The 27,500-nt window shown below is 38.7% G+C and overlaps 2 protein-coding genes across 2 annotated transcripts in view; one reads left to right on the top strand and one right to left on the bottom strand.

The window, feature by feature from the left end:
• The window catches only part of ZNF536 (zinc finger protein 536), a 183,727-nt gene that overhangs the window by 8,119 nt on the left and 148,108 nt on the right, over positions 1-27,500 (top strand). The window lies entirely within an intron of this gene.
• On the bottom strand, positions 3,430-8,074 carry LOC128813018 (uncharacterized). Its single transcript, XM_053987761.1, has 2 exons — positions 7,765-8,074; positions 3,430-6,016 (listed from the first exon to the last, which is right to left on the bottom strand). The coding sequence occupies exon 2, from the start codon at positions 5,721-5,723 to the stop codon at positions 4,983-4,985; it is 741 nt and encodes a 246-aa protein (XP_053843736.1). The 5' UTR covers positions 5,724-6,016; positions 7,765-8,074; the 3' UTR covers positions 3,430-4,982.

The raw sequence follows: 27,500 nt of genomic DNA, 5'->3' as shown, positions 1-27,500 counted from the left end.
CTGATTTGGACAACTGAATGCCACTGGTTTGGCTGAGCCTGCCTAGGTGCCCTAATATCACACCCCAGGTTAGGGTACAAGCCCCCAAATCCTGGAGGAAGGTTCACAAGTCTCAGAAATACTGACTTTTTCTGGGAGGCTGAGGAATAGGCTTTGTGATCCTAAAGCCCTGAATAATTTTGGCAAAATGAGAATGCCCGTCTTCTTGGTAAAAGAGTAGGTGAATACTGGTAAGAAATCTCCATACCTGGTGGCTTGAATTGCTGTCACTTGGCAGTGCAGGGAAACTGGACTCTCCTTTTTTCCCTAAGCAATGCTGTCACTCACAGCTGACATCTGTCATTACTATGGGTCTGGATAAAAGCAAGTACCTAGAGTTTAAGAAGAGAGATGGCTGCATCTCCACTCCATTTTTCTGGTAATGAAAGCAAGCTTGTCTCCTAAGGGCTGAACCAAAGAGCACTGCCAGCCTGTCCCAATACAGGGAAAGCACCTGTGGTTGCTGGAACTGAGTTTGTTCCCTGCAGTTCCTACTGTGCAGGCTGGCTTGCACCAGGGGTTGGTAGCTCTTCCAGTTCCATGAGGGGTGCGGAGAGAGTTTCTGGATATAAAATACATGAATTCTGATCCATTTCATGTCCATTTGATAGCTGAGGGGTTTTTGAGAAACTGTGACAAGGTTACTGATGCATCAGTGGGTGGTAATCAAGTGGAATTTAAGAAGACTCCAGCTAACACTCTTCCCATCTGTGGAGCATCCTTTCACCCTTATCACTAGCAAATCCAGCCTGTTTTGTGGCTTCTTTACTAGTCATGACTTGATCTAGCTGACTGTACCAACGTAGTGCTCTCCCTTATTTGTGATGAAGGCTCCCTCCTTGCACCCTCAGCCCTTGCTGCCTGGGCTGGCTGCAGTTGGACAGTCTCTCTCAGTGTGTGGGACTGTTACTTTGGGCTTCCAGTGACTCCCAGGAGCCTGGCTGCAGTTTCACAGGCTAGCATGTCAGTGAGTGTTATCAAGAGTGAGTGGGAAGGAAACATTAGGCAGAGGTCCAAGAAGAGGGTGATATAGCACTGTGGTATTTTCTGTTTGTGCACAGCAGTCACATGGAGTGTGACATTCCCAGGAGCTCAGTGATGGACAGCCTTAGTCACTCAGTAGAGTAGCAATATTTTGTGCCTTGTTTAAATATTAAATTAAAGACTAAGAGGCAGAAGTAAGGATGGGACTTCTGGGCCATGTCTGGTGTTTTGAGCTCATTTCTGATCTTTCTGGAGCAACAGAGACACTGCAGTGTTAATGTTAAGGATCTCCCAAGAAAAATCACTAAATGTGCAGTAGAGTTACTGCTATTTATTTTTTAAATGTGCTTTGTAAGAAGGGCTGTAAGTGGGATTTATACACTCATACTGTCAGCTGTGCTTCCTGTTCATTTCTCTCTTGAGTTCTAGCCATGTTTTCCTCCTCTGTCTCTTTTTAGATGACCTCTTCATCACATTTTAAGGAATGCCTTACCACATATATCATATTCTAACGTAATTGAAAACTGGTCTACTCACATCTTATCTAACACCAAGGTAGGGGAGTAGCCTATTTATCAAAAGCTGCATATTTTTCCCTTTTAATGATCTAACAAAACTATTCAGAGAGGGATAGAAGCAAATCTGAAAAGACTTTCTGAAATGTCTTAAGCATCCATCTTAAGTACTTCCCCCTCTCCTGGGAGATTTATGGAATACCAAGTATGATCTGACTGAGACCAAAAGGTGATTCAAAGATTTCTGTGAACAAAAGAAAAGCAAACAGCCATTTTTCATAATTTGTAGAGAATTCAATGAAAGGACAGAACATCTTTGATTTTGATTAGCAACTGGAAATAGATGGGTTTATAAAGAGGCCATATATGTAAAGAGGAAAAATTATAGAAGTGGAAGGTGACAATTACTGTTATTTTGTATATTCCAGTGCCTTTCTTTTAATCTTATGGATCTTATGGGTCTAGGTATGTGGTATGTGCATTTATCTTTAATCAAGTAGATATCTACTATGATTAATATATTACTTGTTATTCTGTCACTGAAAATAACTTAGAACAGGTATGGTGCCAGTACAGTGAAGAACTCTAAGGCAACATAGAACCACATTTACCACTCAATGGTATCAGTGTCACCACAGTTATTTCCTATTCTGTGTAGAAATAATACTGTGGTTGCTCAGATGCTGCTCAGTAGTAACTGTGTGTAAATGCTGACTTTTTGATGGTATAATTATAGTATAATTATGGGGAACTTTGAAAAGGGGGCAAGGAATGAAAGTGGACATTACTGAAAAGGGCAAGCAGGAGTAGTGGACAAATACAGAACACTTTCTATTACTGTCTGCTTGGCAGTTTCTTTTAAGTCTCATTGTTGAACACACTGATACTTTGCAGTGAAAACCAAACTCACTTTCAGTGGCACTAAAGGGACAAGGCCATATGACTTGGACAATGCACAGTGGTAGCTGTGAAATCCAGGCAATGGAAAGGTATGAAAATACTATGGTACAAGGGAATCCATGTTACTTACTTACCCACCAAACATCATTTGCCCCACCTTTTATATAAAAACTCAGCAGAGCAAGTTTGTCTGTTTAAGAGAGTGCCTGATGGCAGGATTGCACTATCTTGTTCTACTCCCAGTTTTCAGATAGGTGACAGGTTCAGTAGCTGTCTGAACTTGGGGAGAGAAACTGAAGCCAGGGAGGTTGCTGAAATAACACCAAGGAATAGGCTCCATTTCTTTTGCACTGAAAGAACTGTGAAAAGACCTGAAAGTATGTTTGCAGCAGCCAGAACTGAAGAACTCACAGCTGTGGGTACAATTGATGCCCATCAATTCCCAGGCATTCTCCTCCCAGCTCCCCTGTGGTGAATAGCAATTTTTTGCACATATATTTGAAGGCAAAAAAAAGATGCACAGGAGTGACCCTGATGCAGGTTCTCAGTTGGTTGAGGAGAGTGATTAGTGTCAGAATTAGGCATGCTGCAGATACCTTGCTTTTTATGTGCAGCAACAGTGAAGTGATCTCATCAACTATCTGAACATTCAGCAAGTCCAAAATCAAACGCTTGTGTGTCAGATATACACAGCTGTATTTGTACTGTTGCTCTATCTAAAGAACATGCCAATTGCTTTACTTAGAGTGAGTTGAGAGACTCATTACTAAGAACATGTATAGCATTATCAATGAAAAACATTATTGTTCTTTTCCTCAGTGGTTTTAGTGTCCTTGCTTATTCTTTCACAGGAGCCTGTACTAATGTGTCTTCAGAGACTGGGGAGCCTAATTCTCTGCTCCCCTGTGTGGTGTGTTGGCATTGACACCTCTGCACAGTGAGTGGGGGTGTGAGTCGACACAGGCAGCCAGGACAACCACAGACTCAGAGACAGAATGCAAAGAGTAAATTTATTTCTGCTACCTTGCTAACTGGGGACTCCCCAAAGCAGAGGCATGCCAGAGGAGACACAGGCACTGTTAAAATCAGTCCATGCCAGGGGATCACTGGCTGCTGCTGCTCATACTGGCTTATCAAGGGTTATTCCCAGGTGCAAGGTCACTTGAGCCATTTACAATCCTCCTCGCCAATCTTCCGCTTTTTAACCCATTCCTCCCAAATTTCCACCCCTTTGCTCAAGAGACTGCTGCTGCTATGGCTGGAGATGTGGGATGGGGGATTTACAGAGGCACTTAAGCATAGGGGAAAAGGAATAAACAAATAAGCCTATAATGCTCTGAGTCAAGTGTCCCACCCCTCCTGTCAGGCACCACCAGTAGGTTGTGATTTGTTGTCCTTGAGATACTGAATGAGATCCCCCACGCCAAGCGGTTCTGCAGCCAGGTCAAAGCAGAACAAGCCTTCAAACTCAGAACAGAGTCCATGATGTTGAAGGGGGATGTAGTTCACCAGTAACCAGTGTTGCAAGGTTCCACAGTGTGCATCAGTTATTCCCAAATATAAGGGAATAGCTGCATTGGATATCCAAGTTAAACCTCACACGAGGGCACGTGCCACCTGCTCTACAGACACTTCCCAGAAAGAATAATGACAAGTTAGTTACAGTAAAAAACAACCACACAAAAGTATTTACATATTGATTTTGCAGAATTGTATCCAAGATATGTGCTTATACTACAAGCCTAAAAAGCACAACAAGCCAGCCTGTGGATGAAAACAGGAGTGTCATCTCTGTCCAGTGATACACATGTGGTTGCTCCAGCTCCTTCAGCTAATGTTACTCCAGGTCTGGTAACTGGAGATTGGGTAATGGGCCACACAGGTTGGAGAGGTGTGGCTTGTGCTATTTCAGATGGAACTTTGACTGGATGTTTGGTCTGTGACACCAATAACATAGTTCTAGTGCATCCTCCCTAGATAAGGCACAGGAAGTAATCAAAGACACATGAAGTACAAGCACTTGAGAATATATTAATAGAGGGTATAGAATAAAAGGAAGAAGATAGGGACAATCATACCACATTGTCAGAAGTTATTATATGAATGAGCACATCTGGATTAAGAGCTTGCACAATCCATTGGTATAAACAATTCCATTTCCTCTGTGGGTAATATTTTGGGAAAGCCACCATCTTAAAGATTTTTGCTCCTCACTGTGTTTTGTACTGAAGGTGTACAGTCATACTATTTTGGCCTGTAATTCTTTCAGCTTTTTGCAGTGCCCAAGCTACATCTTTAATTCATTTTTCCATCAGGGTATAATGTATGGCAGTGCCTTGGAATAACTGGGACCAAGATTCTACAGATTTTTTTTTTTTTTTTGCTGTTTGGTCCAGTTATCAGCCACAATCCCCATGAGGCTATATAATCTAGAATTATTATTTCTAATTTAAAAGGATTTCCTTGTCTAGGAGTGCATAATTGGAACTCTTTCAGAGTGTAAATATGTGTGATCTATGCCACCCCACCATCTGCTAAATCTGGCTAAATCTCAATCTCAAAGTCTGAGTACTCACCCCAAAGATTTCCATCCCATTCCTTAGGATCCCGTGAAGATATCATAGCTGGAGCACGAACTTGGGAGATCAACACCTTATTTTCCACATATTTATGCTTGGGTGACAGCAGCTGCTGTATAGTGCATTGCTGCTCATAGCACTGCTCTGCTTGAGTGGTGGTTACTTTGTGTGCAATCATCTTTGCAGCCCGTAAAGTCACAACTTCCCTTTCCAGCTCTCTCACTTTCCCCAGCAGCGCGGTGACCTCACATTCCAGAGCTCTGGTGTAGGTCAGCAACTCCAGCTCCCTCACTTTGCTCTGCAGCGCTATCGCCTCGCAGTCGCGGGCTTGGGCGTAGGTGAGCAGCTCCAGCTCGCTCACCTTGCTCTGCAGCGCTATCACCTCCCGGTCCAGAGCCCTCAGCCCCGTGGCCAGGAGCCATCCCAGCCTCCCCGCCAGCTTGCGGGAAGACTTGGATGCCCCTTTCCAGGGCAGCCCGCGCATGGCGATCTCAACCCTGTGGGGGCTCACCACCACGCCGTCGTCTATTTCAGGCCATGTCTCCGGACTAGCCATTGTGGCAAGGAAAGCGGCCACAGGGGTCCAGCGCTCGGTGCTGGGCCATCCTGGAATGTGGGGATTCACCACCACACCCTCTCTGGCCCCTGACTTTTTCAACTTTTTCAACTTATTCAGCTTTTTTGACCTTTTTGCTAGCCACGACATGGTTGTTCCCAGATCCTGAAAACTGTGACAAATGTGGGAGTGGGCACAGGCAGGCAGCTGGGATAACCACCAAGTCAGGGCTCGAAAACAAAGAATAGATTTATTTCTGTTACCTCTCTAATCAGGGATCCCTGAATCACCACCCAGGCAGGGGCACAGAAGTGGAGATGCAGGCACTGTTAAACTTGGTCTGTGCTGTTCACACTGGTTTATCAAGGGTTATTCCCAATTGCAAGGTCACTTGAGTGATTTTCAGTCCTTCCCCTCAGTCTTCTGCTTTTAAGCTGTTCCTCCTAACAGCGGGAAATAAAGAAAAATCAGAACGGTAGCACTTTGTGTCAGTTTACATGTGTTTTGCAAAAATATAAATGATTGTGCAAAGCTGTGGAGAATTGGAGTGTGTAGGGCACTAGTTTCATATTGCTTCTTCCCAAAAGTGCATGAAATGATCTTTTATCAGCCAAACTTGAGCGGAACTGAATTGAAATTTTTTACAGTGTAAAACATGGAATTTACAGTGTTTGTAAAGTACAGTTTTTACTGTGAACAAAGGATGTCCAGGTACCTCAGTTAGAAGGTAGGTGAGTGCGAGTGTGTGATCCAGTGATGTTGTCTTACTGGGCTTTTAGTCATTTTCTGCCCTTGACTGGCATTAAGCTCCTATGCTTTCTATTGGAAGAATTCTGATTGAATAAACATTTTTGTTACTTCCTGACTTGTATTTGAACAGCACTGCTGACTTGAATTTAGCTTGATGAGGCTAGTGAGCCTAGGAAACTTGGGAAGTTTTTTTGAAGTTAAATCCTCAATACACTGCACTACTGTGCTTGTTCATCATCTGGGTTTTCACAGCTCTAGTCAGAATTTCAAAGGATTCTGTAGCCAAAGAAAATACCAGACATTAAGTAGCAGGACTTTCTTAAAGTGTAAAGTAAATTTTGGCAAGTACAGAAGGTAGTGTTTCAAAACTCTCTGTTTTCATTGTTGCTGTGTTCGCAGAAAAATCCATAGGAGACAAACCAAAAAGAAAATTAAGATTACTGTATTGAGAATAAAGATACAAAAGGTCAGATTAAAAAAAAAAAAATAAATAGGGCAGACTCTTTAATAGTGATCATTTCAGGCACTGGGTTCCATTCAGTAATTTTCAAAACAGTTACTGATGGATAGGTAATATAATAAAAACAAAATGAAACTTATCAGATCAATTTAAAATAATTCTGTAAATTTCATACGAAAATGAAAAAAAAAAAGACAACCCACATTTGAGCTGATTAATTTATGTAATTTCTATATATTAAGTAGAGAAAGTGGCTTCCTTAGTTGTATCTTTAACTAGATTTAATCAGCTGCATAATGTTGGTTGTCAGCTTCAGATGTGGAATCATACCAAAGAAAAAGGATTAAAGGAAATAGGTTGTAACTGTACTTATACCTTGAAGGAATAATGTTTTTGCTCTTAAAATACTACCAGAAAATGAGTATCCTTGTAATCGGACTCCTCTATGAAAAAAAAAAAAAATTGTGGGACAGTTGGACTATTTTCTGAGGGATAATATGAATATCAATTGGCATTTGTACTGTGGAAGGATGAGTGAGCTGTTGTTGCATTAAGGGTATTTAGCAGAAAATAAACCCCCTTGTGTCCCAGGCAGTCCTCAGAGATCAGAGGGGCTGGGTGCGGCTGGGCTTCATTTCAGCCAATTTAACCCTCGAGCTCTGTTTGAGTTCAAAAGAGCTCGCAGGAGTACAGGAGTGCTGTTAGTGCAGTTATCAATCCAGTACCATAAGTCTGGTCTTGTTCAATAAGGATTGTGCCTGATCCAGGTTCACAAATGCTTATTGAAGGTTTATTGAAACAACAGGAAAGCAGGTTCCCAACTGCCAGTGACAAATGCACTGGCTACAGAGTGCTGATGTGTGTCATGGCAGAAAGCACACAGTAAGACTCTCATAGCCATAAATATACCTATATATATATATCTATATAAATAGAATATTCCCGAGTGAACTCCAACGCAGTTGGAGACGCAAAGCTCACCTAAAGGCGTCCCTTCAGGAGAGGGGGAGAGACAATCCACTGGCTGGTCCTGAGCAGGCAGAGATGTTTTCCTCCTCCAGAGGTGTTTTCCTCCTCCAGCCTTTTGTACCCTGAAGCCTCCCTTTTGTATTATAAATTTTGGTCTGTCCCAAGGGGATGGAACAATTGCATGTTATGGACGGGGTTTGGTGACTTTGGTCATACATGCGTTGCATGTCCCATGTTCTCCTTCATTTGAATCCTGAGGGATGTGTAAGTCAATATGTTAATGGAGCTTAATGAGAGTCTCTGTTACCCTGTCAGAATTTATAATTGAAAAAGAGGTAGAACAAACACTTTGGCCCTCCTCCTCCACGTACTGAGGCAGCAGCAAAGGCTCTCTGACCTTCATCAGAGGATCTTTGTGCACACCCTTATCTCCTTAATGAAACAGATTTATAACAAGTGTTCTTTTTCACAGTGAAGGGAGTGTGGCTTTTGGCTGGTACAGAGGCTTGATGTTCTCCTGTGCCTCACTGGAACAGCACTGGGCCATGAGACCTCTGAGACTGCTTGAGCCAGGTGCACAATAAGCAGGAGGCCCTGTTCATGCTTTTCTCAACCAGCCTCGTCAACTCTTCATGATCTTAAAGTAACACTGTACAATTCTGATCATTTAACCACAGCTTCTGAGCATGAAAGGGTTATTATGTAGGTGTTTTATATGTTTTATTTTTGCCAGCTAACTTTATAGTTAATTTTTTATTTTATTTTCTGCTATTATTTATTAATTGGTTATTAAAATTATGAATTTAAAATAGAATATTTTTCTCTTCTAATACCAGTTAATATCATCTTTTGAAGTATAAATTAGAAGGGCAAGAGTGTGAACTAAGAGTCTTCTAGGTTTGTGGTTGGTGCTTTGTCAGTGCAACCCTGTCTCACACCAATGATCAAACTCAGTAGGCAGTTATCACTGAGCTAACTGGGTTTGTCTGCCTGTGACAGTGCCAACAGCAAGAATGTCACTTCTCTAAAAAACTTGCAAGATTGTGCACTAGGAAAGAGGCACTGCACTTTGGAGTGAGAGGAAACCACAAAAGCTGTCCATCCACTCCATTGCATACTAAAACAAAGCGTGCACAGAAGTAACATTAGAAATAGTTTTCAGTGACATAAATATTGCCCCTACTACTTTCTTAGACTCTTACCATTTATAACATAGCCTGCTGAGAAGCTGGAATGCAGCTTATATGAAGGGAGAGAGATGGAGAAATAGATGACCTGCCCTGAAATTTTTCGGTTTGCAAGGTTCTTCCTTTGGTTATCTGTGACTGAGTGATCAAAAATTCAGAACTTCCCCTGAGACAAGTAATGTGCAATGTTTGCTGGTGTGTTTGCTTCCCTTTCCAGTATTCCACAGACTGTACAGAAAAAAGACAGATTAGGCTTTACATCAGATTTATCAGAGCTCTACATCCTTGCCTTTGGACTCCAGCTTGCCTTTTACACTCCTGTCTGAAGTTGCAGAAGAATTAAGCTTGTGTGTGCACTGTTTGTACAGAACTTGCTTTCCCGAGTGACTATTTAGCACTATTAAAGAACAAAACCAAGACTAGCAATAAGATTGTGGTAAATGTAAGTGTTCTATTTAAAAATGGTTCATGATATCTTTCTGTAATGACCATCTTTTTGCTACATGCAGAGTGCTGGTGGCATTAGTGAATTAAAAAAATGTAAAGATATTCGGGGATTTGGACCTGATTTGCATTTACAGTACAGATGTTTAGCAGTGTCGGACAGTGTAGAGGACTTAAAGAAAAGAAAGAAATGTAAGACAGGTACACTTCAAGCCTTCCTGACACTGCTTGACTGCTGTGCATTGTGTGCCTATTAAGGTACATTCTTGTAGCATTTGTAGTTTTAAACTTCTAATCCTGCACAAGGTACCAGTGCCATCTACTATATTGTAATCAGTTACATCAACTGTGAGTTTAGTAGAAATATGAGCATAGTGATAAATTTTACTGCTTTTCTGCAAATGTTGTGTTTTGAGAAACACTCCTTTCTTCAGCGTCTGTCACTGGAAAATGTTTTTTTTAATCCTCGTCTGAATTTTTATGTGTTTATTTTTTAATTTCCTGTCAATAGAAATGGAATCAGTGGCTCTGTCTGTTATTAATATTTAAAATGTGGGTGCTTGGGCTTCTTAACATACAAGTTGCTATGCCCCTTTAAATTTCCTTCAGTTGTTCTATACCTCTAAAAAAATCTTTCATTACCAAGTTGTTTATCTGAGAAGAAAGTGAGACTGTCTCTTTGTATTGCTGAATAACATCACTCTTTTTCTCAAGAAGTCATTACACACTGACATCATATTGTTCTTTATTAGATGATCTGTTGCCTGAAAGTATCTTGGTGACACTGAACTTGAAAGCAACAAGAGTACAAGTGCTAGGATGCCTGGAGAGCAGAGACTGGCAATACCTTGCTCAAGCAAATATCCAAGACAATTTTTAAAAGGCATTAACAAATACAAACCACCCCCACAGAGGTAATTTTCACCTCTGAATTTTTGCCTGTTTCTTAGTTCAGCCTAGACTTCAGCCATCAGTGTTACAAAGCTGGAAGCCAAGTCCTACCTAGCAACGATAGCCATGTGCAATAATTTAAATTTAAAGAAAAATAACACAGCTGCTGGTAGAGTAGTGTCCAGAGATTTCTAGGTGCTTTCCAACAATAAAAGGGTGGTTTCTGTCCTGAAAACGTATCTATGTGCATAGAAAAAGGCCTTCAATATTCACAAAGACCACAATTAGTGCTGCACTGTAATTGTCATTCCCTGATTAGCTGGAAACCTTATATACCCAATGGGTTTTATTTTTCCTATTCATGAGTTACATGAGACAATATAGTAGCTTGTGAAAATTGTACAACTATTCCTTTGATTTGTGCTGCTTTTCACATCTTTTATTATGAACTCTCAAAATTCTCAACTCTGTGACTGAGTGCGTAGCTCTAGTGGTGACTTTTAGTATGATGACTGGATGAGAATCATCCTAATGTCTTTTTAAATATAAACATATCCTAGAAAAAAAATCTCTTTTCTTATAGATACTGTATTGTTCTCCTTAATTGTGCTGTTCTGTGAAATATTCCTCCCATGCACTTATTTTATGTAGAAGAAAGAATCACCATCCAAAGAAGTTGAGAAATTATCCTGATAGTCTCCAAACCCAAATGCAGTCTCTAGCTCTCTAAAGGAGAAAGCTGAAAACAGATTTTGCCTTCTTTCCTTCCACAGGTGGGGTCACTTACCTTAGGGAGAGGAGGTAACACAGCTGCAGTTGTCTCATAAACATCTTTATTATCACAGTGGTTTGTGGTTTAGTTTGGTTTTTTTTTTTTTTGTTTTTTTTATTTTATTTTATTTTATTTTTTTTTTATTTATAATAAAACAGCAATGAAAGACTTAAAATATGTTAGCCTTCAGAGCTATCAATTACATTCCCTTTCAGATGGGATGGTAGAAGTGAGGCAAGAGCTGTGTGGCCAGAGAGGTGTCCACAATGTAACTTGCTTTTGCAGCATGTTCTGCCTGTTCCAAATTCCCTCTTCCCACTCAGCCCAGCTGCAACTGACACTCCGCTCAGGCATTCCTGTGGCCACAAAACTTTGGGTGCAAAGAAGGTAATATCAGGTGAAGTTCCTTCAGCCATTATAATTTCCAAATACCTTCTGACCCATGAGAAGCCAGAGGCATGTGGCTCATTAATTTTCCTCCGATTGCCAACTTGTGCCATTCCAGCCTGGGCATCCCTGGGCATCCCTGGTACACAGTAATCAAACACAGGGCTTGAACAGTTAATGCTCTGTTTGCAGATCCTGTTGGATCACTACTAAAGTTGCATGGGTGAAATAGATAAAGTTGGGAAGTCTGCAATAGAAGTGTTTGCCTTTATACTTATTTACTCACTGTTGTTGCCTTTGTACAATAATATCTTTTCCCTGAAGGTCTTTGAAAAATTCGATCACAAAATGGAAAGAGGGTATGTTTGTTCTGGGTAAAATTTGGAAGCATTGTTCTGATGACACCTGTAAAACATAATTATAACTCCCATAGCTGTTTCCTCTCATATTTAGAGAGGAAAATTCTTTGCCTCTAATCTCAGGTGCATACCTGTGGAAGCCTTAGATTCCTTCAAGCAGTATCAAAGTAATGATAACAGTGTGCAGCTGCTGACTGTCTTTTGCTTGTTGTTACTCACCCAGCTGTTTAGAGGAGAAGAAAAAGAGAGAGAATATCTCTAATCAGCCATATGGCACAAAGTTTTATTTGCCACAGTAAGTTAAAAAGCTCATTATTGGTCAGCATCTTGAATGCAAATTCTGCCATAGCTTTTCAGGAGTACTGGATCTAATGGAAAAGAATATCAGATATATTTAGTTCACATTATTTTATATTAAGTATGGAAAGAATTGATTCTGTCTAAGTAGAGTTTCCATGACTGGATTTTGCTATACCCAAAAGGTGGTGGGAGCATGGAGTGCAGATCTCAGGCCCTGCTTTGGGCCATAAAAGGTAAGTTAAGAAAAAGCAGTTCAATTGGTATTTCACATTTTTGCAGTGCAGTTTTGCTTTGCTTATATTGTCTATTAGACAAATTAGGATTCTGGATCACACAACTGGGACATGAAACCTAGGTGTCTTTAGTAGCTGCTGATGTTTACAATGCTTGCAGTCAGTAGTTTTTTCAGTAAGAAAATGTTTAATTTTGCTGGTGTTTTTAAATTGAACAAGAAACATAGAGTTAAATGTAAAGAAAAAGATTTTTGTCTAAAAAAACCACACTTTTTGAAATGCATGTAAATGCTAGAGGAGAAGTGAGGGACTAACATGTCTATGAGTTTTGTGAGTCTCCATTCTGTAAATTGCAATGGAAAATGAATTTTGAGGGTTGGCTTGACTGAAAATTTAGCAGGTCCATCTTTTAAAGCCTCCTCTGTCATTTCTTGTATGTATATGGTTGGAACTCCTTTCAGTATGGACATATTGACTTTAAACATACTGTTAGGGGGATTTAACGTTATTACAAAATGTGAAAGGAAGGTGCACACCTGTGTATCCATGATTGGATGCATGGCTTTAAAAACTGAGAGGGACTGTAACCCTTCTCATGCTGCTTCTTGCAATATTCCTACAATGCTTTTCTTCCTCTGAAACCTGTTGTATTTCAGAGGATTTAATAATATGGTTTATTTTGTCTTCTTGTAATACTTTAAAATCATTTCCAGAATAATAATACAAGTTCTTCCAAGTGTCTTTAATGCACAGATCTCAAAGGACTCTCTCGTCCCCAATTTCCTGCTTAATTGATCAGACTACTTTATGTTTTGTGTAATTTTTTTTACATTAAATACTGGTAAGAGATACTAAGATGCCATCCATTTAAGACATTTCTTCACAAGTTCTAAACAGTTGGATACGTGGTTTTGAGCTACTGGTTTGCAGAAATAATAGGCTGGGATAGAAAGTATTGTGATTGGTAAACCAGAATAATTTTTCTAGCTGATGCCATAAAAAATCACTGTGTACTAATGCTACTTTAAAAATGGACATGCTTTTTCCATTTGGGTAGTGATTCTGGATAGTATAATCCAGATGAGTGGTTAGGTGTCCTGTATTTTAAACAGTCTCTCTTCTGTGATTCTTAATGTCCTTTGACTTGTACTTCATAAAGTACCAAGAAATGTTTGATCAGATAAGAATCTTTTTTCTAAGAATAGCTGCTTAAGTGGTTCTGCACAGTCTTACAAATTTGTCATTTCATATAGTGGGGTGTTATCTCCTAAAAAACAAGTCTTGACCCATATAATCAGTACAAGTGTTTGTTTCCCTGCAGAAGCCCTAACATTAAAACTATCATGAGAGGATTCAAAAAGAGGTGTGCAAATATTTTTCCATAGCATAAGATTCCTTCTTCATCTGATGGCCCATCTTGCTATTCTTCTCACTGTTTCCATTGCTGTTACTTAAAAGGCTTTGACAAATATAATAGACTTTGCATAATGATGCCATTGTAAGTCACTTCCAGCATATTATAGTGTGCAGTTAAAATTACTCTTGCGATTACCACTCTGCAGTGCTTCTACTTTATCATGGCACCAAGTGAAATTAAGAACAGGCATATTCTTTCCTTTACTTGCCAATATAAAAAAAAAAAAAAAAGTTAAATAATATTGTTGTAATTTATTGAATTAAAATTCCTTTTGGATCTTTTTCTTCCACAGTTCAATAAGAATTATTTTGCTTTAGAAATAGATTTTAAAAAGAAAATAGAATAGATACATTCTCTGATAACATTACTATGAAGTTGAGAGAATTTTGTAAATGCTTTTTCGAAGTATTTGGCCAAGACAATGCCATACACAGAAAGACTGTTCTGTACTAATAGATATAGACTGGAAAAAGCCATATTTATTTCAACATGATCTTTTCTCTACTCATCTAAAGTGTGCATTTATGTGTCTGGAGGTTCTAGATCTGTGCATGCCTTCGTCTGCCTCTCTGTCTTCCAACCTTGTTAATTTTGATGTGGTTTGTTTTTTCTCTTAGTGACTAAGCAAGGGAATAAAGAGCTGGAAAAAATAATTTCCCCCTATTTCTTGTTTTACCAGGAATAACAGCTCTAGGGAATGAGTGTTCTAATGCATATGAAGAGAATACCTTAAATAAAGTGGTATTATTACAGGATTTAATGATACAATGGTGAAAATACTCAGAAAAACAGTGAGCTGAGTGAATATAAAACACCATGTCTTAATGGGGTTTATAATTTGGTTTATTTGTTTGTTTATTTTTGGGCTGGATTTGTTTTGTTTATTTGGTTGATGATTTTGGTTTTTTGTTTGGTGTTTTGTTTTGGTTTTTTTTTGTGTGGAAAATACTTGCTTTTCCTGATACTGGCTGCACCATATAAAAATGGAAGCCTTGGCTATGAGAGTCCAACCCAACATGTGCTTTGTTGGAGCAGATACCCAGAATTTCTGACATTTCTGAGCTTAGTTATGCTGCAATGGTTGGGCAGCAGTGTCCTGGATGGCTTTTCCCTGTAAGTGGATATAATTGAGGGCTGCCCTTACATATTTTGTTGGCTTTTGGAATACAGTAACCCTAAACTTAAGCTACAAAAGACAGCTACAGCCAAAATGACAGCCCCCTCCAACTTGGTGAAAAGCTACCAAATCATTTATCTGGTGTGTCCCACTTCCCTTATAGTGTGTGGCATATTCAGGAGATATCTATGTGCACAGTGGTTTCTTCACTGCAGCCTGCCCAAAATCACAATCTAAGAAGCTCAGCCCTTTTGGATTCGGCTCTGGCATGCCACCTCTTTCATTTTTCACTAGAATGCATTTATATTTAAGGATACTGAAGGTTTCTAGCAATCTGCTATTCTGGAACAGAGGAGACAAGCAGTCCTAAGCCTTCTGTACTGCAGGCTGCTCCCACTGGAGTCCCCTGCACTGAGGGGGGAAACACGAGATGTCTCGTAATCTGTGTTAGTACTTGGGTGTAAAATCTGCCAGTAGAATTGTCTCAAGAAGTCACAAAACAGACAAGGCAGCAGCTTTTGTTTCTCTTTCCCTAGCACCTCATGACAATGGGTTTTATTGAATTTCTTCTACCTCACAACTCTTTAAAGTTCTTGAGATATTTTGGTCATCTGTACCAATAGCATTCTGAAACTACTGGCTTAGGCAATTAGATTTAAAAAGTATTACTCTACGTGTTTTGGTTTTCTAACAAATCTTCATAGCCCTCCTTTTCTTTTGGATCTCAGATACTGAAGATACTGATCTCAGTATCTTTTGGATCTCAGATACTGAATAGTTCAAACTTTGTTCTCATCTATATTGGCCTTATATCACAAGCCTTTTACAGGTTTGTCACAGTTAACCTGGTTAAGGGAGGTTACCAGGGTTTACAGATTTTAGGCTTTGGTTAACATTAAACCCCTAAATCTGTTTCTTTATAAGATGCTAAGTCTTGATCATGCGTGGCACATTTAATACAATTTCTCTGATGACTTCCATCTCCAGAGTTAAGTGAAAACTGTTAAAAACATTAAGATTTTTTTAATTCTGTATTGTCAGGAATGAAACTGCATTCTGCCTGGTGTCTGTCGTGCTGTCACTCATTGTTTGCAGTCTCAAAAGGAAGCACTGTTTATGCTCCTTCTGTCTTTTTACCTTTCCCTTAGGAGATTTGTTTTAGTTCTTTTGCTATTTACTTTGTAGTGCTAAGTGATATCCAGCAATCAGCCAGTGTTTCCAATGGCTGAAGAGCTCTGTTCAGTATCTGTTTCCAGGTGACTGCCTAATGACAAGAACTTCCTAATGTCCTGATCAGTTTTGTTCTGGGGCTGGGATGTGGAGTGGCTTGTGGATAGGAAATCCTCATTCTCTCGTGGTCCTGCCAGTAGTCCCCAGCTGTCATCTTCATTTGGGATGGGAGCTGAACAGTCTAAACCCATCAGTATTTTTCTTACTGCTGTCTTTTTTTTATTATTTATTTATTTATTTTAGTACTAAGGAGAGATTTCAGATTGAAAGCCATCAAATTTGTCATCTTTATTTGTTACCCCAGCAGACACAGTGCATCAAGTTAAGACATTCTTATATCTACCAGCAGCTCCTGGGTGGTAATGTTTGTCTTCTCCTAGGTGAAATATTGTGTAGCATTACTACTAGCTATTCCTACAGTGTCATTTGGTCGGGAGTGGGCTTTGGAAAGATGATAATTGTGAAGATCTTTGTTCTTTAATTTTATTATATACTTTTGTTTACCTCTCTGTATCTGTGTAGTGATTAAACTGCATATTCTTATCTGTGCTAATGTTCTTTTTCCTGCTGTGTTGATTCACAAATCTTCCTGATTTTCTTTTAAAAATACTTTTGTCCCTTGTACACTGGCAAAAGCCACATCTACCATGAAGCTAATCAGGTGTCCTTTTGCTGAGAGGGCCTTTGGCAGGAAGACTTTCCTTGTAGTTGCTCTTGAAGCAAGTTTTAGCTAAGGTTGTGATCAGGTCTTATGAATAAGGACTGTGTAAACTAAATACAGTAGGTACAGTAAGTCTTAACAAATTTAGTTAATTGCTCAAATACCTGTATTTGTGCAATTACCAGAATATCTGTATGAAGTCAGCCATTAGAAGTGGATTCCTCTTTATTCTACCAGCAGAGCATGAAAAGTACTTTGCTGTCTCTGCTTTTAGAAAACAATGTCTCAGGAAGGTTTGTCTGACTCACTGGGGTAGTATGCGCTCACAAGCTTTAAAGATTTCTCTGCATGCATGGTTCTTTGTAGATGGTGTCCATTCCTTATGCTGCCTTGGTTTTGGAGTCCATTTTGCCTTTCTGTAGAAGTTTTCTATAGGGATCTGTGTTTTATTCGAAGATAGACAAATCTGATTATAGTAACACATTATTTCAACTAAAATGACTTAACTAGCATCATTTGGTCAGCTTCTACATATTTAATACATAAACAGCTAGCTTTTACAATATTTTTTAAATGGATAAATCTCAAAACAATTGAGCAGAAGTAAAATATTGCTAATTCCATTCCATAGTCTGCAAAACTTAGGCAAGAAAGGCGAAAGAATTTGCCTGAGGTCATTCAGTATTCCAGTGGAAGAGCCAGTGGAGCATCTCCTGAGTTTCAGTCTAGTGATTTATACTCTAGCCTATATTGAGTTTCTGTAGTTGGATTCTGTAGTTCTTTTTTTAGAAAACTGCAGATCTTTCTGCAGCCAGTATTCATCATGGGTAGGTCCAAAGTAAAAGTACTATTGTATCAGCTATCAAGTAGTTTGATAACTCTGTATTTGCATTATTCTTCTTGAACTGGCTGAGACCATTCTTTTTCTGTCACACAATGGCAAATGTCCAGTCTGTTGAAATAGATGCAATTACAATAGAAATTAGTGTGAGTTTTTAAGCAGGCAGCTTTAATAAGTAGTGGCTGCTAAACTCTGATGGTTAAAGCAGTACTAGTTGTTCAACTCGGACAATTGATGGAATCTCCTGGAATAGTTCTAATTTGATATGTTGACTGATGTATAACCATAAGCAATCTCCACATTGCTGCAACACCCTTCACACTTCCATTAATTAAAGAGTGGATGTCTCAGTTGTTGATGACAAGTTTATTTCCATTTAGGATGTTCTGTGTTTTGGAGAGACCTTTAACAGTGGTTAACAGCCAAATGGGCAGTTCAAGTGCTATTCCCTAATAGCACCCCCAGTTCACTTGTTTTCTGGCCACGCAAGGGATCATAAAATCCTCTCTCACCTCATACAGGTTCACTACCACCTGCTGACTGGTTGCAGAGGAATATGCATCAATTTGATGAACTTGTATTAACATCCAGGAGAAGCTGGTTACAAGATAAAAATCAGTTGTTAATTGGCAGAATAGATTCATTTAATCTCTAAGGAAAGAGAGCATCAGGAAAAAACGTTATTATATCTGATTTTGAGGCTGCATGGGTGGCCTTCCAGTCATAAGCATGACTGAATTTAATATTTATTCCAATGTACCTCTTCATTGCAATTATTTGCGGGGAACATTTTAGATTTCCATTATGGAAACTTAGGGAATTTGCTTCTCTCCATGCATTCTTCTCTTCTTAGCCTGAAAGGAACAGTGCTGTAATCAAAGCTGTAATTTCCTGTTTAAATATATATATGATTTTCTCCAAAATTATGGCATATTTTGTCAAATGAAAATAGTGGGTAACATCAAACCAAGTCTCAGCTGATAGCAGTGTTTTAATCAGGCTTTAAAAAGTCCAATAAACTGTTCTATTTGAGAATTCTGACTTGAGAAAAGAAACACAATACTAAATATCCATGAAGACCCAACCCAATCAACCTCAAGTCATTGACCCAATTACTAATGGTTCTGGTGAATTCACAGAGCCTGATTGAAGCCACAAAGTGTTGTTTTAATGATCTTGTGCAAGCTATTGGCAATTCTGCAAAGCTGAGGTGAGTAGTGTGTGTGTATTTCAGGAAGTAGGTGTGCGCTCATATTTTAAGAAAGCGTAGTCAGATCTGTTAAATAATAGTTTGTATGAGCCCAGATAATAGTGGCAGTTCTAAAAACTCACATATAATTTCTGGAGGATACAGGATGGACAAATACCACAATTTACTTTGGAGAACAACATTCTCTAAATGCAAAGAACATCCACTGATTTTATTAGGTTTGTTAATTTATTTGGGTATCCACAGGTCATATTGCATTTTGCGAGCCATGAAATGATTCTTATTGTGAACAACTCTTTAATTTGGATGATATCTCTTTGGTGTGTTTGAAACACTGGGGTCCTAATTTCTGGCACTACTCTCTTTCCTTGGAGGCTGCTGTTGGACTGAAATCTGTTGTTTGGTGCCGTACAGTTACTGCTGGGTTACCAAGCTGTACGCTGGTGATTCGTATCTAAAATTATGTTCCCTTCTCTTTCTTTGTTTTAAATCACATCCAAACTTGTGAATAAAGCTACTTCAGACTTTCTTATATGTTCCACTCCAGTCGAAGTGAAACATCTCTTTTGTTGCCAGGACATTGTAGAGACTTCAATTGGCATAGTTCCTCTGAAATCATCAGTCATTCCAGTGTACCAGAGGTCTGGACTGGGTCTCAGTTTTCACAGATTTAACAGATTTTTTGAAACAAGGAGAAAAGAAAAAGATGTCAGGCATGAAAGATTTAAGAGAAATAAAATAGCAGCTAATTTAATCAAAAGCATATATGCCAATAAAGCCAACTACAGCTGTCAAAAGAAATAAACAAAACAAAGCAAGAATTCTATAATTTGACATGTTTACTTGACAGATAGTACTTTTTGGATCTTGTGCTGGTGTAAAGTGGTATAAGCACGTGAATGCCAGTGGAGCTCTGCTGATTGTACCCAGTGAGAATCTGGTCCCTGTTATTTAAAATAAGGGTTGTATCAGATGTTTCTCTGTTCATTCAAAAAACAATTCACTTCTGAATTAAAAGGATCTCAAGGTGTTTTCACAAAATCTGTTGGCCATGGCACAAGGTTCCTATTTAATTGAGGCGGTTTTGAATTGTGAAACTTTTCCTACTTGAATTTCTAACATAATTTTCTATGGTTATGTTCTAAGTGCCAGCCATAAAAAAAATTCTGTTTGTTCTCTCTTTTGGGTCAGTCACCACTTGGGTGTTTATGAAAGGATTGATGTATATACTGTCCAAAAGGATTTGGTAGGGGGTAGATTTGAATCACAAAAGTGATTATGTTATTTTACTTAGAAAAAAGTCTTTTTTGTACCCTTTTCCATATAAAAAAAAAAGATAAAATCCTATGTAAATAATAAGTGTTTTCCCTGTAATGAATGTTCCTTTCATTCTGCATTTCTGTATAATATTGGAAATTGTGTTTTTATTAGAAGAGGTATTGGATGGAAGCCAACAATTTCTTCTTTTAACTTGATATTTTGGGCTCTGATCTTTGTTAAAACTACAATGGCATGTATCTAGTACAGTCAGAGGTCATTTCTATAGCTACTACCATTTCCTATCATTTCTGGGGAATGTTTGTTTTCAAAACAAAGAATTGGGTTAAAGCTTAAGTATCGTATTTCAGAACATATTTCAAACTGAAATTAAGAATGCTAAAACCTTTCCTTTAAAGGTCAGATGATATTTATTATTATTATAAAAATGATCTGTGATTTATGAATTTAACTTCTCGTAAACCTCCTTTGTAACAGAATATGCAGTCAGAAGCTTAACATTACATTGTTTTCCTTTGACAACGTATCCACGAGACCACTGCAGCTGTTCCTTTACTCACAATAGCAGATTAATTAACACAATCATATGCTGTTGGCTCCTACTCAATGAGTAGGTCTGCAGTGGGATAGATAGGTAAATCCTTTAAATGTGTATGAGATAAAGAATATACTATAGTAGTTTCATAACTAGCCAGTTTTGCCTCTGACTAGTCAGCCCTATCAGCAATGGTTCACTGACTACAGAAGCTGTGAGCTTACATTTCAAAGGCAGCCACACCTATTACAGAGCAATAATGCCTGAATCATTGCAAAACTCAAATATGTAAAAGCACAGGCATGCTCAGAAATCACCATATTTGCTAAAATAACAGGCAGTCTGCTTCAAGCATTTTAGGTTTACAGAGTAACCAGGAAAAAAAGAAGGGGCATTTTTGTTGGTTGCTTCATTTCTTTCAAAGAAAAAAAAAAGTTCAATCATTGCTTTCCTTTAATATCTTAATCTGGTCATTATTCACTTTTTACCCACTGTATATTAGAAATACTTATAAGCAGTGGCCATGGCATCAGTTTTAAGTACCAAAAGAATTTTTCATCCATTTCTCTGTGTGTGCTAATGAACATGTGAGCAGCTAAATCTCCTTTTCCTAAACAAACAGTCATCAGCAGCATGTAAGTATTTATTTGGCAACTTTAGATGACATTTTAGTGCATGCTAAAACCCTTGCTTCCAATAATATAACTCCTTATTTGAAAAAAAAAAATATTTTAAAGGTAAATATTCTTTTGGAGAAAGAGGTAAGCATCAAATTTAAGGAAATTTCTTTCAGGCTTTCCACTATACTCTGTGAGAAAAAAATAATTGTATGCTTTGTTGCATCGTTTACACACAAACTGAAAGCACAGCAAACTACTATGTTAAAATTGTCTCATTTAAGGGACAAAGAAAACTCATTGTGAGACTTCTTTTCTGGAAAAAAGCTAAACCACTTGGTAGTTTAATATCATTGAAGTCTTTTCTGGTCCATTTTTACTGCAGTTGTGGTTATGTGCTTTTACATATTCTATGAGTTTTATGTAATGGTATAAATATGCATTTTGATCATAATAAAACAGAAAAAGTAGAGAACATGACTGATTTTGAATGGAGGGCTTTGCTTGCATAGGAACAGCAGCATTAGACTTACAGATGGGAGAAAACCAAGCTCAGAATCTTTTCGTGCAATACAGTTGTTGAAAAATAATCAACATTTTAATAGCATCCAGCTTTATATCTGAGAGTTTTTCTGAGTACCCAAAGCTACTATTTTTGGAGAAGAAAAAACAGAGCTGGTGAGCTGTCTCCAGTTCACTCAATGATGAGAACAGGGAGATTTTTGGGGAGAGGAGGAAGATAGAAAATTTCCTCAAGTTCTCCAAGCAAGGAGTGCTTCTCCTCCTTCTCTGAAAACAGAAGATGCTCTCAAGTCTTTCACCAATCATTTCTCTGCCAAAAATAACTGTAAGAAAAGCTTCTGCTGCCTTCAGCCCTCTCATTTCCCAGAACTGAAACACTTGCACCAGGCAGAAGGTTCATGCCCTGCAGAGATGCTGCAGCACTTTCTCCCCCAGCCTGGTCAGAAGGTCCATGAGAAGATGGGGTACAGCAGACAGGTGAGGGAACCCCAGGGCAGTGTCAGAGATCACCCTGGGTGAGGCTGACTGCGATGGGAATGTCAGTCTGTGCTGGGAATGGCTGGTACTAGTGATACTGAACTTAAGCCATCAAGGCTTCTGGCTGATGTGTAACTTGTGGTAGTGCAGCCCTACAAACCCAGGGAGTATCTCATTATTTAAATAGGAAGAAGTTCGAGAGTTTTAGTGGATAGCATTACTCAACAGGTGAGCGCTACTCAACCTTCACACATTTATTAATTGTATTTTTAGAATACATTTCCACTATATATATATATATGTATATGTTCTTAGATTCATTGTGCAGCTGAAATCAAAGGGACTAAGGATCTTATTGTCAATTGAAAAAGCAGTAGCTGCCAGTAGTGAGCTCTTCTGAAAAATTAGTTGCTTTTAACCATCCTGACTAAAGTCACAGGCTTATCTCACTACACTGCTGGATCTACAATAAAAGTCTTGACTCTTGATCAAAGAAACAAAAGGAACCATCTCATATGGTGTCAGTGTTGGGAGCTGTGCTCAGGTGTGCTGTGATTTACAGACTGGATTCCAGTTCCCTGTGGATTGCTTCAGTGCTATTTGACACAGGTGCTACAAGGAGTTTTTTGAGCAGACTGAGAAATGTGTTTGGCCACTTGTCAGACTAAAGACCATGCCCTGTTTTTCTCAGAAGGAGAATTTCCCATAATTTAGTTTCTGTAATTACATTCTTTAAGCCTAAATTGTCCATGCAGTTTCAATTTGATACCATTTTCCTTACTCTGTTTTCTAACTGTCTGTTCTTTCAAATCCTTTCCAATAATTGTTGCTTTCTGTCCCTGTGACAGACGAAGAGGTGCCTGTGTAAACATACCTGCTACAACCTCTGTTGCACTTTGCATTCTATTAAGATAAAAGTGTTTAAATTTATGTGATAAATATTAAGCCCTTTGCAAATTTTATCTGAAGATAGACTCAAAAGCTCTCCCTCTTCTGTCATCCCAAACCAAATTTGGGATTTGAAAAACTTAACTCTTTTGACAGTTTGTACTTGTCTCACCTAGAAGGTTCTGTGTTTTAAAGTTCTCTGAATTTATGTTAAGGATTCCTGTTATCCAGGACTTTCAGTGAAATAGTTGTAAATGTCATTCCCCGGTTTGTGATGCAACAGCAATGTTTAGCGGGGCTCTCACTAAACCATCGCCAGTGGATGAACTTCCCAGCACTGGGAATTACTGCAATAAAAGTTCCTTGAAAAGGGTTTGAGAACAAAGAGAGGTACTTGATAAAAGCAGGAAATTGGAAAGCTTACAAAGGACTAGAAACAAGGTCATAGAGAGGTCCATCAGCTCATACCTGCACCACAGCCTATGAATAAGGATTGTATTTTTATTTTTAAAAGATGTTCGTTTGTGTCAAGTCCACTCTGCAATTATAAATATTTCAGTCAGTGTAACTTTGCAAGTGCCTTGCAATGTGCATTTCGTATAACAGCCTCTATAGGGAGTGACACAGTAGTATTGATTTGTGTGATAGCTTCTACCTGTGGTGTTTGTCCTTCAGTCTGTCAGGTCATATGCGCTGAAATGAGTTGAACATGAGGCTTTAAATATTTAGGTCTACTATAGTCGACTTCAAGGTTGTTGTTGATGTCATGGGGCAGGGATAGGACTGGGAGCAAAATGAAATGAGCTTTTTGCTCCCACAAACTTTTCTGTAAGCCCTGGCAAGTAATGTTGTCTTTATATGCACCAGTCTCTGCTGCTCTAAAGTACAGATGAGCTGTCTTTGTTGAATGTCTTGAGACTGGTGGATAAACATTTGTGGACAAGAGCTGAATGGTGGCAGTGCTGTGGTTTGTGGTGTGCTGAGCTCAGGGAAAATGAGCTGAGACCCTCCCCTCTGATTTTTAAAATTGAAACATGATAGTAGATGGTTTTCATTCCAAACTACATCCAAATAGTGTTGTCTGAGTTTGTGGTAGATGAAGTAGTTCACACTTTATCATCAGTTATCAAAACTGCAATTAATAGTTTGTACTGGAGATAGTACAAGTTTTGTGCAGTGGTGTTGGTTTTTTTTTTTTTTTTTTTTTCTTACTGTGGGCAGATATCAGAAGATTGACTATGCAAACCTTTCAGGATTCCTTTTGGCCTTTGGATAAGGAGAGTTAAGCTTTCTAAATTTTACTGACCTAAATGATTTCTAATGTACTCTTCTTTTAAATTAATAACTAATTTGTTTAGTTATGAATTAAAGGATTTTGTAAAAAATATCTTTGCACCCAAGTATCCAGAAAGTCCAGAAATATCACTAAAATAAGCGTGGTATTACCTCTATTTAGCAAATTCTCCATTTTTTTCAGCTACTAACTGTATCCTCCAGCACTGAAAGATGTGTCACAGAAACCCATATTTCTTCAGAAATGGATGGTAAAGGAGTTTTTGAAGGATGACTGTCAGGGGTTGGGTCATCAGTAGCATCATGGTTAGATTCCCACCATGATTAGCCTCTGACAGTGACCTTTCTAACAAATTTCCATTTCATCACAACATTTGTAAGGGGCAGGACAGACTTGAGTTGGTTTACAGGTCTGCCTTGCACCATGATAGCACAGTGCTGGTCATGGCAGAATTACCCCACAGGCATATCGAGTTCACTGCTTCTGTGTTTGCTATAATGGGTATCTTGAAAACTAAAACAAGTAATTTATTTCCTTAACATTTTGGTTTTTTTCCCTAAAAATGAATATTAATGTTGTTTCTTAAAAATAAAAATAACCCCAGATCAAGCAACACTATTAAATATGAGACAAGCATTAACTGGGAATAATTGTTTTGAGCTTGACTTCAGTAACTGAGCTGGAAGTTTTTTGCTTGCTCTGTTCTTGAAAAAGCATTTGTCCCTGAAATACATTCCTGCTTTTCCAGGTTATGTTAGCTGTTTTAGTGGTAGTTAAGTTTTTAATATAAGCTGTTACTTCAAATTCTGCTGTGCTTACGTCCTTAGATCATCATATCTGTAGCAGCATTATTGCTATAAAATATGGTAGAGAATTGTGGGAAAAATTACTGAAACATGTTCTACCTTTAAAATCGGATGGGGCTTCTGTTGACATCAGTATTAAAAGGCCAAACTTAGAAGATATCATTACTGACACAGAGGAACATTTTGCCTTTGTTCATAGTGAGTTATTAGTGAGGCATGCCTTGTACATGTTTCCCCAAAGAGCCCAAAATTTCCACATGTTACTTCCATTCCCAGATTCTGTGTTCAGAAAACCCCACTGTGTTTAACCCAGGGACTCTTTCACAACTCATGAAGCACATAAGTTTCCCAAAACCAAATCCTGGATTCGCTGAGCTCTAAGCAAAAATGCAGCTCAAACACCACGCTGGGTTGTGACCAGACCGTGAAAAGCACCACTCAGTTCTCAGCAGCTGAGAGGGAAAACTTTGTTCCCTTCCCATTCTGGTTCTGTTCTGGGAAATGGGTTGGTTTCTGAGCTTGGACACCTTTGGAATGAGGAAATGGGATACTTATTATGGAATAGTAGGATTTTCTGTGTCTGGTGGCCCAGGTTGTGAATGAGCTGAGCCTGGTGCTTTTCCTGGGCATGGCTGCAAGAACTTACTCTCCCCATAGCCAGGCAAGAGAAAGAACTGATTTGGCAATTAATGGCAAGCCTGTTGATGGAGGTCAGTGTTGCAGAGCTTCTGCATCAACTACGATTTTTTATTTCAACAGAATTTTTGTTGCAATTACATACTACTTAAATATGTCAGGCTTTTTCTTAATGTGTTTTTTAATAGGTAGCTTTATATTAGATATACTGAGAAATCTATCTTTACATCTTTGGAAGCTGATGTTTCTGTGGAATGAGATAAATGACTGATAAGATAATGCTGATTTTTTCCTCCATACAGGGTATGTTCCTAAGGTTGTAGGGACTGTAAAACTCATAAGGGATATATAATGAAAATTAGCAAGGTGGTCATCAGTTTGATGAATGAAAAGAAATAATTTTTGGCGAGGTTTTCTGGCATTCTAACATTATTACGTTATATTTCCATCTTTGTACGTGAACAGGAAACTATGTTTGATGTAGGCCACTGAAAAGGATGTTTGCATCCAACAGTCTTGCAGAAAGCCACAGAGAGGAGCAGTGTAGATCTGAGGCTTGATGTGCTATACTGCATGGTGGTGTACAGTGCATTCTCCAGGAGAGTTTTGTTCAGGTGTCTTAATGGGCTTTGACAGGTTGTTTGTAGCTTAATTTACAAATGAATTTGATTAAAGAGCTCAATGAAAGAGTCTATATTCAAGTTCGGATTTGAAGTTGTGGTCTACTAAAATGAAATGGAGGCTCCCAAATTAACACCTCTGGAAATACTTGATTATCTTCATAGTTTGGGATTGTTTTCCACACAGATACTCTGTGAAGTACAAATGAATAAGCTACCCCTTTTGCCACCATTATCAATGACAAGGTTTTTATTTGACTCTGACATTACAGGCGTTGGCGTAAGCTGAAGCATCTTGTGCTGAGTGGTGCACAGGTCTAGCTCAGTTATAGCTGGGGGATGAAAGACTCTCTTTGTTCTTTCCATTTAAATTTCTAACCCCCAAAAAAGTCACCAGGCCACAGGCTACGAAGGAGCCACAGAGGGAGCAACCAGCCCACAGATGTGTGAAGACACTGCCAGGAGGTGTTTATATTCAGTAATAAATAAATAAGATAGTGTGGACTTAACTAGGATGACTGTACTTTTTTTATGGTGCTGGAAAAGATTCCTGGACCTCTTAGAGGACCTGCAGCAGGTCAGAAGCTAAATGAAGATTAAAAGTAAAGGCCAGGAGCATGTTTCAAGTTATATATATAGGTTTGTTGTTTCAAATCTTTCCTTGATTTCTGGGGTAAACTCTGTGCTTAAATAATAAAAAAGAAAACTGATGAAATAGGAAGAGTCCATCTCCAGGATTAATTTGTTGAAACTGATCCAGGTAATGCAGATTTTTACTGGAGTTCTGAATGATATGAAAAGATATTTGGGAAGTTCTCCTTAGCTGAAATGGTTAAATATTCAGTTCTATCTTCCTCATTACTTGTGGATTTTCATTTTGTTATAGTCGTGGTCGGCAACAGCTCAGAACTTGATTTGTCAAGACAAGTATGCTCTGCAAACAAATGATTACATTCTATATGAAGGCATTATCACTAAATCTGAGAAGAAAATATTACAGGCAGAAATTATAAGGAGAAGTTTATA

Source organism: Vidua macroura, chromosome 11 (assembly GCF_024509145.1).
Source record: "Vidua macroura isolate BioBank_ID:100142 chromosome 11, ASM2450914v1, whole genome shotgun sequence".
Taxonomy (NCBI): domain Eukaryota; kingdom Metazoa; phylum Chordata; class Aves; order Passeriformes; family Viduidae; genus Vidua; species Vidua macroura.
The sequence above is the reverse complement of the archived record's forward strand: the minus strand, read 5'-3'. Positions and strand labels throughout refer to the sequence as shown.

Excerpts from the sequence above, each read along its gene's own strand:
- LOC128813018 (XM_053987761.1), bottom strand. The coding sequence starts at position 5,723 with ATGTCGTGGCTAGCAAAAAGGTCAAAAAAGCTGAATAAGTTGAAAAAG.